The sequence below is a fragment of the Podarcis liolepis genome (genome assembly GCF_965112155.1).
Source record: "Podarcis liolepis genome assembly, chromosome: 10".
Lineage (NCBI taxonomy): Eukaryota > Metazoa > Chordata > Lepidosauria > Squamata > Lacertidae > Podarcis > Podarcis liolepis.
Genome location: NC_139562.1, coordinates 50,348,931 through 50,361,482, shown reverse-complemented (window position 1 = coordinate 50,361,482; position 12,552 = coordinate 50,348,931). Strand labels below are relative to the sequence as shown.

Here is a 12,552-nt window from a genome sequence, read left to right as displayed (position 1 = left end):
TTTGGCATCATCTCTCCCAAAGCTTGCTTGAGTAGCCTGACACTAGATTATCCTGCTCTTGTCTCTGTTGTGCAGCATTTCCCCCCCCCCCATATTTTATTTAGGATCATAGAATAAAACTCTCAAATGCAAATATGGAATTTGATGTCATTCCTCTTAAAGTTCGCAGTGACATCTCACATATGAAGCATGATTTTTATTTATATTTTTGAGAAAAAGGCGGAGAGCATGTATTTTTCATTGTGCTTACAGCAGGGGTGGCCATCTCCCAAAAGACTGCAATCTACTTGTTGAGCTTCTTTGGGGGGAGCCAGTAATCTACCACAAATGTTCAGTGATCTACCTGTTGGGACGTTCCTGGCTTACAGTATCCTTCCAGCAGTGTGACTAGAGCATGAGAGGCAGAAGAGCACTGAATTTGGGCATCACACAGGGCACCACTGATTGGAATGAGTCTAAGTGCTTCAGCCGAATGCGTGAAAATACCCACTCAACACAGGAGGTTGTGGTGCAGTCAGTCAGGAAGGGCTATTGGTGGTGGAGCTGGCACCAACAACACTTAGGACCCACCCCCCTCAATTTCCCCCACATGTTCTCTCCTTGAATAGGGCAAGATTGGTCACACATGGGTCCACCCACCATATATCTGCAACAACAATGGAACTTGTGGCCCTCAAGATGCTGTTGGATGTCCATCAGCCCAAACCAGAATGGCCAAGGGCCAGGGATGATGAGACTACAAGTTCAAAAACAAACGGAGAGCCTCAGCTTCCCCATACCTATCTAGAAAGGGAAGCTATATATGCATCTCCTGTCCTTAGCTTTCTGGACTAAACACATTTTTCTGCATTCTTTGACAATGCCAATTCTGTTTGACAATGTGCGGTTTGTTGAGAAGCATCCACACCTGTTCAAAATTTGCCACTATTGGCCACTTGTGACCAACTGAAGATGCCCAGGCACCAAGATGGCGCCTGATGTCTCCACCATCTGGAGGTGCATGCCTGGGGATCCTTGGATCTTGACTGTTTTCACACACTAACAGCACATCCTGTATAATTCTATCCATGATATTTTCTCTGCACAATCAGAACGGATTTCAGGAACCAGAAAGTTGTATTGAAAAATGTGACTTTAGGACCATCTGGCCCCAAACCTTTGCATTCCGCTTTGGCAACTGTAACTTTGGTTTAAGGAGCCATTTGACGTCTAGCTTATATATCTGAGTTTCTAGCACTGTCCACACCCACTAATTTCTTGCTACTGGAAGCTTCATGTCCACAGCTTCATGTCCACAGAATGGAAGAACTCCAACCTCAAATAAAATGAAGATCCTATTTTCTTTCACCAAGATTATATTCTGTGACAATAATGGGCATAAATGTTGGTTAAACTTGGAGTGAAGCTATAACCTTCACAGGGACTTTTGCTCCAGCTGTGTTCAGGTGCTTCATAATGACTTCAGAAGACTGTGCCGACTCATTTCAGATGATGACTACATAACTATTCATTTACACTTAATGAGTTTATCCCACCAGGTATAGGATGAACTCTAAACAAATACTGCCACTGAATCACATATGTCAATAAATCTGAGCACTAAACTGATTCTGGGTAGCAAAGGTAATGATGAAAAGAGAGGAGAGAAAGCTGTCTCTAATTAATGAAAATGCCCTTTGTATTTTCTAATGGCTCCAACATTAATTTGAAAATGGCTTTCTCTGCAATAATTTACAGACAAGCACTTCATAATGGAGAAACAATTCAAATTGATGTGCACTTGAATGGTGATGATCTGATTAACTTTATTAGATTCTTGTTGATTCTACAGCCCAGATGAAGTGTACCATTTTTCATAGATTTCATACCTTGCGATTTTAAGTTTTTACATTATCAGGCTTCAGGCTTCACTTGCTGCTGAAGGTCTTTGCACTGGGACATCCTTTGGCTGTGAATGGACAGAAGTAAGATCCTGGGGACTGATTTCATTTGTCTCCTTCCATTAATTCCAAAGATATGTTCTTTTCCACCTTGGAGGAGCACTTGATTAAATTTAGCACAAGAATTCACATAGTCATGGTGCTGTGGGCTGTAATTGAAATGCTAGAGAGGCGCAACTCAAAATAAAAACTTAAGCCCACCAGGAGACAAGCACTGTGTTGGTATCCAGTTCAAGAAGCTGCAGTTTGAACCCTGTCAGGCTTGCAGCCTTCAAATAATAATGTTTTGTTCTTGAGAAACAGACAGATATTTGAGGTACAAATGAGTCATGAAAGAAAGTTTAGAAAGCAGAACCTGGGAAACTCTCTATGCCCGTGTTTTGTACTGCTCAAAACACTGGTATCCATTTCTGATAAAAAGGTACAAGGTTTGTCATAGGGCCTGGTACATACAATAAAGTTTACAGACCATATTGCAAAGGGGTAAAACGGAAACACAAATACTGAACAAATCTCTCTCTTGCTTCATATCCATCCTAATTTTAATATACTTTTACAATATCCCCACTAATTTCATCATTAATTTCAGTGGAACATAAGTAAAATACCCAATGGATTGTGTGCTAACTTCCTTTTCAGCAGTCTTTTAATAGACTCTATTAGTCCCACTGTAGGGGGAATCATAGGCATATTGAATAAGTCTGTAATCTGAGGCATGCTTATGGGGAGGTAAATTCTGCAAAACTCAGTAGGGTTTTCATGGGAATAAAGCAACATTGTACTAAACACAGAGAATTAAGGAAGACCCATGGTTGGGGTTAGGCAATAAGCTCCACTTTGAAGGGAATTATTCTAAACTGACATTTCTTTCTCTTGTTAGGCCATGTCTTTGATTGCAAGGGTTTCAAAGCAGTCAAAAAGATGTGCATCTTCACTCACCATGCCATTAATTTATGGAACTCACTTCTACAAGATGTATAATGGCCATCAGTTGATACTTATTTTGGAGGTTAGACAAATTAATAGAGAATGAGACAATCAATGGCTGCCAATCACATTAGCTACAGTATATGCAACTTCCCAGTTCAAAGACACTACGGAAATGAATAACAGAGGCTGAGAAGCGACTACAAGAGAGAACTATTGGTTCCCAGAGGACCTTCTGGTTGACCACAGTGGGACATGGAATGCTGGACCAATGGACCATTAGTCTCATCCAACAGAGATTTTGTTTTGTATCTTAGATGCATTTCAGCATTCTATTCCACATTATTGCTTTCTTCCCAAAACCAGCATGGATTTAAGATGATGTGGGCAGTTTGCACAGGGGGTGCCAAATTAAGAAGATCCATAATTGAGCAGATCGATTAGGGGGTGCCAAATTTTGCACTCACACAGGGCTGCATAGTATGAAAGATTACCAAAGTCCACCCCCTTCTGTTGGCAAATTCTGTGTTACAAAGATGTCTGCAAACGTGACAAGAAGGCTGCCAACGTTAACCCCACCATATGGAAATCCCTTGCAGACAATCACAGTGCCTGGAGGCAGTCAGGTTGTGCATCCACAGCAGTGACCAAAGGAGGAATGACTGCTGGGAGGAACGCAGACAGAAGAAATGCCATGGTGCACCTGGACACCTTCATCTGCCCTACCTGCCATAAAACATGTCTCTCCTGTATCAGACTCAGCAGGCGCTGTAACCTCCCAATGGTTTGACTTGACCCCCGAAGACGCACTCCTCCATTCTCTGTTCATACAAATGGATGCCAGCAACAGAACAGACTGTTTAGGGGGGTGGGCTTTTGCCAGCACATTACTCCAGTGCTAAAAAGCTTGCACTGGCTGCTCATATGTGACTAGGTCAGGTTTTTTGTACAGTGGTACCTCGGGTTAAGAACTTAATTCGTTCCGGAGGTCTGTTCTTAAATGTCCTTAACCTGAAAATGTCCTTAACCTGAGGTACCACTTTAGCTAATGGGTCCTCCCACTGCCGCTGCGCGATTTCTGTTCTCATCCTGAAGCAAAGTTCTTAATCTGAGGTACTATTTCTGGGTTAGCGGAGTCTGTAACCTGAAGCGCCTGTAACCTGAAGCGTCTGTAACCTGAGGTACCACCCGAGGTACCACTGTAGTAGTTTAGAAGCCCCTAAACAACTTGGGTCCAAGATACCTTAAGGACTGTCTGACTCATTGTATCTCTGTCTGATCAGTGAGATACTCAGAGAAGACACTGCTAATAGTATCCTGCGGCTCCAATGCATGGTTCGTAGACACCAGCAGCTGCATATTCAGTCGCATGGGCCCTATTTTATGGAACTCACATCCAGTTGAGGTCAGACAGGCCTCTTCCCTGTTGAATTTCCATCACCTGCTGAGGACTCTTTAATAATAATAATAATAATAATAATAATAATAATAATAATAATAACAACAACAACAACAACAACAATAATAATAATTTATTATTTATACCCCGCCCATCTGGCTGGGCTTCCCCAGCCACTCTGGGCGGCTTCCAAAAGAATATTAAAATACTATAATACATCAAACATTAAAAGCTTCCCGAAACAGGACTGCCTTCAGATGTCTTATATCAGTAGGCATTTTAACTGATTTCGCAGTTTTAACTGATTTTTATCTTCGTTGCTTTGACTAGCAACTGATTAGAGACTACTGCAATTAAGCAGGATACAGATTGCCAAAATGTTTCTTAGAAAAAGAAAGAAAGCTATCTCAATAGTGCCCTTTCATCACGAGAAGAATTAGGATGCCTAAATAAGGCTATACTTCCTTTCAGTGTGTTGAGTGCAGTTTTCATGGACCTATCCAGGGCTTATTTCCTAACCTCTGCATACCCTCTGAGTTTCCTGTATCTTTTCCAAATGCTGACATATCTCCAGTTAATGCTGGACACCGTTAATCTAATCAGAAGGGTCTTGTTTCCCCCTCAGGTTAAAACAGCATTACATTTGTGGCCCAAGCTGCGAAAACAGGGGGAATGCAAACCCATGACATACTTTAAAATCTATCAGCCACAGGGATCCATGCAAACAAATCTGATTGAAGTATGTCATTAAGTCACTTTCATATTGAACATCTCAGCTCTGCTGGGTTTTTATTTATTTTTTGTTAATTTCAAGCTCATCATCATTGCCACCCTACTTACAACCCCTTTCCTTTGCTATGTATAAACTTAGACATAAACTACTCCTTCTTTGTCTGTTGCCTATGTTCCCATATATATATTTGGAGGAAATGATCCCAAAATGCACCAAAGCCATTCATATCTTTGCATGGAAATTACTTCAAACCAGTGGACTACCTTCACCTGTAATTTTGTAAAATTATTATGCTCTAAGGGCAATCCTTATTCAGTTTGGAGCCAAAAGCATATTTTTATGGCAATGTTATGATACACAAAATCTGCCACCTTCGGATAATAAGGAGAACATGATGAAAGTGCTGCCAATCTTAACTAATATAGTGAAAATGCACCATTACGGTGGAATACATTAAGCCTCCAGGGCTCAGAATAGTAGCAACTAAATTGGTAATGTGTTTCTCCCCTTCACCCCTTGGAATTAGAATATCTCCTTAGACCTGATGTGGATTTTGCTCCACATTGTAGGATACATTTTCAGATGTACATTTAAACATTTAGTGTAAGCACAACAACCATACAGGAACACCCGTCAATGAGGTATAATTGGCTTCCATTTCCTTTTTTCAGCCTTAGTAAAAAATAAGAATAATCTGGAATTACTGCTAATTTGTGAAATGTAACTTGGAACTATTCAGTCAGAGAATTATCGCACTGGAACACACAAAATGGCTATCCTGTTCACCCTTCCATTTAAGGCAAGACCATACACTGCAAGTGCCACCTGTGAACTATCACAATACAGCTGCAGAAGTTCATCACACAGTATCTATTGCAGATATTAATATCCTGCAGTTTGAAGCAACTGGACACAGAAGAACTACCTCCTTTTGGAAATAAAACATTGTCCAGACACATCAAAAGATTATTCAAACTTTACTTGCAGGACTCTTGAAAACGTAACAAAAGCCTCAAACGATGCATCTAAAACATCTCTACAATGTCTTGTGCTGTCCAGCACAGGGTCCGGATCTTCTCAGAAATAAATGATAATTCAAAAAATCTACACTATGTCTATACCTGGCTACACTGGCATGAGTGGGCAGCATTTAGGTAATGAGCATTTTTAAGATTATGCGCCAGAAAAAAGGTATGTCCTTCAATGAATTTTGTGTGTGTGTGTGTGTGTGTGTGTGAGAGAGAGAGAGAGAGAGAGAGAGAGAGAGACCATTATTGTGATCAGATCTTAGCATTCAAACGTGTCATTGTATACAACTGAGCTAAATCACGCATGCTAAACGGGCATTGAAACCACGCACCAGCTATGGAGAGTGGTTTGGGGAAGGATGCTTTAAAGGTGAACAAAAGAAAGGTGATTGTCCTTGTTGACAAAGGTGGAGGCACATGTTTGATTCTAATTGTGTATATTGCAGTATTCAAGAGGGCACTCAAGACCGCAGGGGTCTGAATAGCCGATTAATAGGAATATAGCATCATTTTGAGCCCTAGGCAGGCATCTGAATGAACACATTTTGACTTAAAGTGGGGAGGTGGGTTGGGCATGTACACCAGCCCTGCTCCCCATGTCCACCTCCTCTTACGACACTTGTGTGTGGAGCACAAAGGTCTGAAGTGAAATCCCTACTATATTCTGCTACAGCGTGAACAGAAGCCTTTCTGCGCTTGGTCCCCAGTTGTAAGCACATGCACAAACTTGCTTCCAGCACATACGTTCAACCCAACTCCTATATAGTGACTTGGGAGATGGAGGAGACCATGCATTTGTGAATTCAAGGCTTCCCACACAAGCACGGAGGGATCCATTTTCCATTTCAAACACCAGGAGTCCATAGGAACTGCAAAAGAATCCTGTTCTTATTTGCTTGAACTCCCATCAGCCCTGGCAGCATGACCAATGGTCAGGGATGTTGGGAGTTGTAGCACACAACATCTAACAGGCACCACCTCAAAATGAAAAAAATTCCTTCCAGTAGCACCTTAAAGACCAACTAAGTTAGTTCTTGGTATGAGCTTTCGTGTGCATGCACACTTCTTCAGATACACTGAAATAGAAGTTGCCAGATCCTTCTATATAGTGAGAGGGGGGGAGGGGTATTACTCAGAAGCGTGGTGGGAATGGGAGATTGGCAGATAGCTGAGATGAGCCTGTTGACGACTCTTAACGACTGTAATAGGTCTTACAGGAAAAGGCAAGGGGTGAGAAGGTGAGAAATGGCTTAGTCATGTATAATGAGATAAGAATCCAATGTCTTTGTTCAGACCAGGTCTCTCCATGGTTTTAAGTTTGGTAATGAGTTGCAATTCAGCAGCTTCCTCTGCACCACCTCTGCATCCCCTATTTTAGATTCTTTCTGGGCAAAATGGAAACTTTTGAGCCAAGGTGATCATACAGAGAGCCAGCATTCAGGTGAACAGGTGCCTGACTATGTTCTATGGCAGGTACTATTTCCCCATTGCTTGATTTATTTACTGCCTTTAGATCTCCCCTTTTTCCTCCAAGGAGGTCAAGCTGGCATACATGGTTCTTGCCCTCCTCATTTAATCCTCACAACAACCATGTGAGGTGGGCTAGGCTGGTCTCCCAGGCTTCCACCCCACCAGTCCCAGTGAGCACCAGCCATCCCTGGTTAGCACTTATTCAGCCTTCAGAAAGTTTAATTTTAAGAGGGATACATGCAGGACATAGAAAGGCTGTAACATCCAACTATCAGCCAGTGCTGTCTAGTCACTGCCCTCTATTATAATGAATGCAAGTGTCTCCCGTTGTTTTCTTCCATGAGCAGAGCAGAAGGCAATACATGAAAGCACTTGGATGAGTGAAATTTCTTTATACAGAAGACAGGCTTTTAAAGGCAGGAAATATTTACTGATGCAAATGGAGCTGGGGGGAATGCATTAGAATGCACAACAAAGTACAAATTGGTATTTATGACAATTTATACGTATTTCAGTAAAAATTAATCAAGACAACTCTGTGATTATAGTTTCCATGCTCTTAAATGGAACATGAAATGGAAATAACATATGCATTAAAATTCATTTCTAAGTGCTATATGGAAATTTATGCATGATGTGGGGAAACTTCTTCCTGGTATGATTGACTTTTTCTTGTAATGGAAAATAAAAACTGTTGTATTCCAACGTAGAAAAGGAACATGACAGTAAAATGAAACCTGCTAATCTGCATCAGACCACAACAAACATTATAACATCTGCCAAACATAGTAAATATATCATCCACGTGAGATGCTGAAATGTGCAAGGAAGCATTTGGGGATAAAAATAAGAATGCAAATGATTTTTTAAAAAAACAATATGGTAACAATCACATTAATCCAAACTTCAGAGCAAACATCTAATGCTTTATGAAAGGGATTTCAGCTCATAAGAGGTTTAACTTGATTGTTCAAAAAAAACCCCCAAAAACGACAGGCAGACAGGAAAGGAAAAGGGTTGCATTTTTGCATTTCAAGACTTGGAAATCTGTTATTGAGGCTTTTAAAGATGTACACTCTGGCTTCTCTAGCTATAGTCTTTGCAGCAACAATAGTCTAAGACTGAATTTCTTCTACCTTGAACCTAAGACTTGATCTGTTAGCAAATGGTAGGGTCTATTGGTTGCTGTGTCAAGACCACAAAATACAAAATTTCCACTTCTAATTAGAATATTATAGCAACTCTATGCACCATGGGTGGATAATCTGTTCCCCTCCAGAAGCTGTTGGACTGTTAACTCCCATCATCCTTGACCATTGGCAATGCTAGCTAGGGCTGCTGGGAATTGGAGCCAGACATCATCTCAATGACCACCTCTCCCCTTTGATCCTGCAGGCAACCGAACCCTCTTGTGGAGGGGATACACTGCTGGCATCCTCTCCAACATAGCATGTCCTGCTAGCTCTATCTTTTGACCTTTTGGCATAAGCCCAAAGGTATGAAAAGGGTCGCACATATGTGTAGTAAAACTGCAAGTCATAGGCACCCATTTCTAGACTTATAGACTCTTTGGCATATGAAGATCAGGCCAGCGTTTCTCTATGCAGGCATGGTATGTTCAGAAACTGTTGAAGGCTTTGAAACCAGTGACCCCTCAGAGCCAGTTTTCACATGCATGCTCATTGCTTGTTGAATGACTTCCAAGACGTAAATGAAGCAACAGATTAATTGCTGCAAACAGAACCTCCTCAGCATCTAATGTCAATGCTCTTCTGTGGCAATGCACCTTATAGCAGCAATAGATGTGTTCCTGAGAGTCAGCGTGTGGGAAGGCATTTTAAATGGGTTATTCCCACTGATACCAAAGAAATGAAATCCGTTTTACATGCGAGTGCTCTAATCTAAGAACTTTGCTTTAGATCTGAAGATAAGTGAATGGCTCTCAGTTTCAGAGAGAAGAGGACAGGTTGGGAATATAGGAGGCAAATCACATTGGTTTGGATCTTACCTTAAATGAGTGGAAGTTCAAGGGTGGAAAGTTTCCCATCCCTTTCTCATCTCTGCCGCTGCCTGAACCAAAAGAGCATCTCTGGAGATAGCCCCTTGTGAACAATGTTCATGGCAGGTATCCCTGGGGAGGTAGAGAAGATAATTCAGAATCAGAGGGAGACGCCTGATTTTGTGCAAAGAAAGTTCCCAATGTAACTGATGTTGAAGGGGGGGGGACAAGAAAGAAAGAAAACCCCCAATGTAATATAATTCAGAGCAGCCGTATTTGCAGGAATGGAAGTATAAAGATTCTTTTCAAACAACTGAATGCTGTAATTGTTGACTATCTTTAATTAATATGGAGAAAGGCAATATAGCGCCGGGGCTTTGGGAAGCTGTTCTGCAATTGTCACAATTGATCTTTGCTTAATGGTTCCACCTGAGGATTATTTATCTTTCTCCCCCTCCTGATAGTTTCCTCCCAGCTTATAAATCTCATCCAGTTATCAGTAACAGCCCCTAATTTCCTTTATAGAGGGTTTCAGTTATTCATCTGGCTCTGTTTTTCTTTTCAGTCAAATGTATTCCATTTTGGATTGAATTGCTTTTAAAATCCCTTTTGTAAGTAATAAAACGATTAAACTGTAAAACTATACCACATCTAGTTTCAAGAATTATTATTATTTTAAATGATAAAAAATGAATTAAAGTAACAGCTGAATTTTGCCTGAGGCACTGGACTGAGTATTCAGCGAATTAACAACACAATTCTATACACTGTGTAACCCCATTAACTTCAATGGAGTGCACTGTGTGCAAAGCAAGGTGAGGAACCCGAGGTTTTGCAGATGTTGGACCCCAATTCTCATCAGTCAGTGGCCAGGGGTGATGGCAGAACCACTGAAATCCATGCAGTGGAGAACCACTTTAAACTACATTTTTTTGCATCATAAATCATACTGTGTGAGTGAAGGCCATGTTCAAATAAATAACTATGATACAATGATATGTGGAAATATTATCAAGGCCATTAAAAAAAACTTTACTCCAGAGAACTCAAGAAACCAGGAAATTTCTTTTAATGCAGTATTTTAAAGGTTCAAATATCAGATACCTCATTTATATCAAGAATCACTGGGAGTAAGCCATCCTTTATTGACTTCCTGGCAGGATGCAGACTACCATTTGCTAAGTGGTAATTTAAATTTACCATATGTGGGGACAACTCCTCGGTAAGCCAATTGTATAAGCCAATCAACAGCCAACTATCTCAGGGTGCTGTCTTTCATCCTAGTGGTCAGGAGAATATTGCCACGTGTTGTGTGCAGGTAAGATGATAGTCTATTTCCATCTTCTGACCTTCTATGGCAATTGTCCAAGAGACCCCATATAAAATCTACATAGAAATGTGACATTCAGCAGTGCAGAAAATGTGCCTTTATTTCACTCTTAGCACTTTTTATTTTTTTTAAAGACTTTATACTTCGGAAAGCATAACAATTTGGAATTGTTTCAAAGCTCCTCTGATGTCCATGAGACTGTTCCAACACTTCTCCAGAATCAATAGTTTGGGCATGGTGACCTCAGAGATGCAACTGTACCTGCCAAGTGGTGGCGAGATACAAAGCCCTTAGCCAAGTCCCCATCTGGTACAGAGCCTACACATTGCCACAGCTGCATCCCAGACTCCAGTTCATGTGGCAACGATTCCAGGTATCTCAGAAGGAGATTTACAAGTCTGTCTCAGCTGAAAGCCAATATGTGCAGAATTTCACATTGCTGTTTGTTTGCTCTCTATTCCACCACCTCCTCCTGCTTTGTCTGGTCTTTTCTAGTTTAAATATTGCATTGCAGGAGAAGCACTGAGTGAGACAACCCAGTTCATACACCAGATAGATAGATAGATAGATAGATAGATAGATAGATATAGATAGATAGATGATAGATAATTTTTACAAATCTTGGTCTTTCAGGGTCCAGCAACACCAAGAACTCTACTGGCAATGATTAAGAATAATCCTGCTCACTCTTAAATCTTCAGTTTGCAATTCACATAGCTCTGTTCCCTAGTTTTCCATTTATTACATTTCTACATAACAACAACAACAATAAACAAATAAAAGTAGCTCGCATCATTTTTTGGCCGGTAAAAGCAAAGGAACGGATGGAAGTGTGGTGCAAAAAATAGTTATCTATCCAAATGCCTGGATAGGTAGTCCTTGTCTTTGTGATTTTGCGATATTTATTTGCTACTGAAAATCATATAGGCGCCACATAGTCTCCAGACACACACAGAGAGAGTGAGTTTGTTGTATTTATTGATTTGGGGTTTTCTTTTCCCCCTAGGCTTCCCTATATGCAATACATAAAATCAAAATTTTCTAAGCTTAAAATACTGCAGTTTTGTGTGGTTCCTTGACCAGGATAGTGATGTAGAATAGAATGTCCTTATTTTCATCTGAGGAATGTTGAAGGGTATGCAATATGGTGTTTTCTGTTGGGATACTGCCAGGGAGACAAAAGCCATCATGCCCCCATGCCGTCTCCGGATGATCCATCGATCTCCCGTAGATACAGTATCAGTCAATTAGCGACACGAGCCTCAGAAATAACATGCCACATTCCAAGGCTGGTGCATGCTCTTTCAGCAGAGTTCGCACAGCGAAAGATGCACTCAGGAGAGCATTATTTACAACTTTATTCAGCATTGGGCAGAACAAAGAAAACATGGCTGCCTGCTTCGATGTCCAGGTGCAGAGAGAGGCAAAAGCTATATACAAAAACATAAACTTCCTGTGAGCAGGAAATATGTAGGCTGTGACTCACAACAGCCTGTCCCCTTTTTAAGGTGAAACGGAAATATCCTAACATCTTCTAGCTGGAATACTTATACTGTACTAAGTCAGACCACTGGTCAAGCCAGCTAGTTTTGTCTACACTGATCGACAGCAGGTCTCCAGGGTTTTCCACAGGAGGCATTCCCAGCCCTATCTGAGGAGATGGTCTTCTGCATGCAATGCTCTATCTACCATTGAGCTATTCTGCCAGCTACTGAGGAGTATCCAT

The 12,552-nt window shown here is 41.1% G+C and overlaps 1 protein-coding gene across 1 annotated transcript in view; it reads right to left on the bottom strand.

The window, feature by feature from the left end:
* The window catches only part of LOC310687912 (uncharacterized protein), a 110,112-nt gene that overhangs the window by 27,380 nt on the left and 70,180 nt on the right, over nt 1–12,552 (bottom strand). The window contains exon 4 of the mRNA XM_083463862.1: nt 9,506–9,628. Within this exon, the coding sequence (XP_083319988.1) occupies nt 9,552–9,628 (77 nt within the window). The 3' untranslated portion in view covers nt 9,506–9,551. The remainder of the gene's footprint in view (nt 1–9,505; nt 9,629–12,552) is intronic.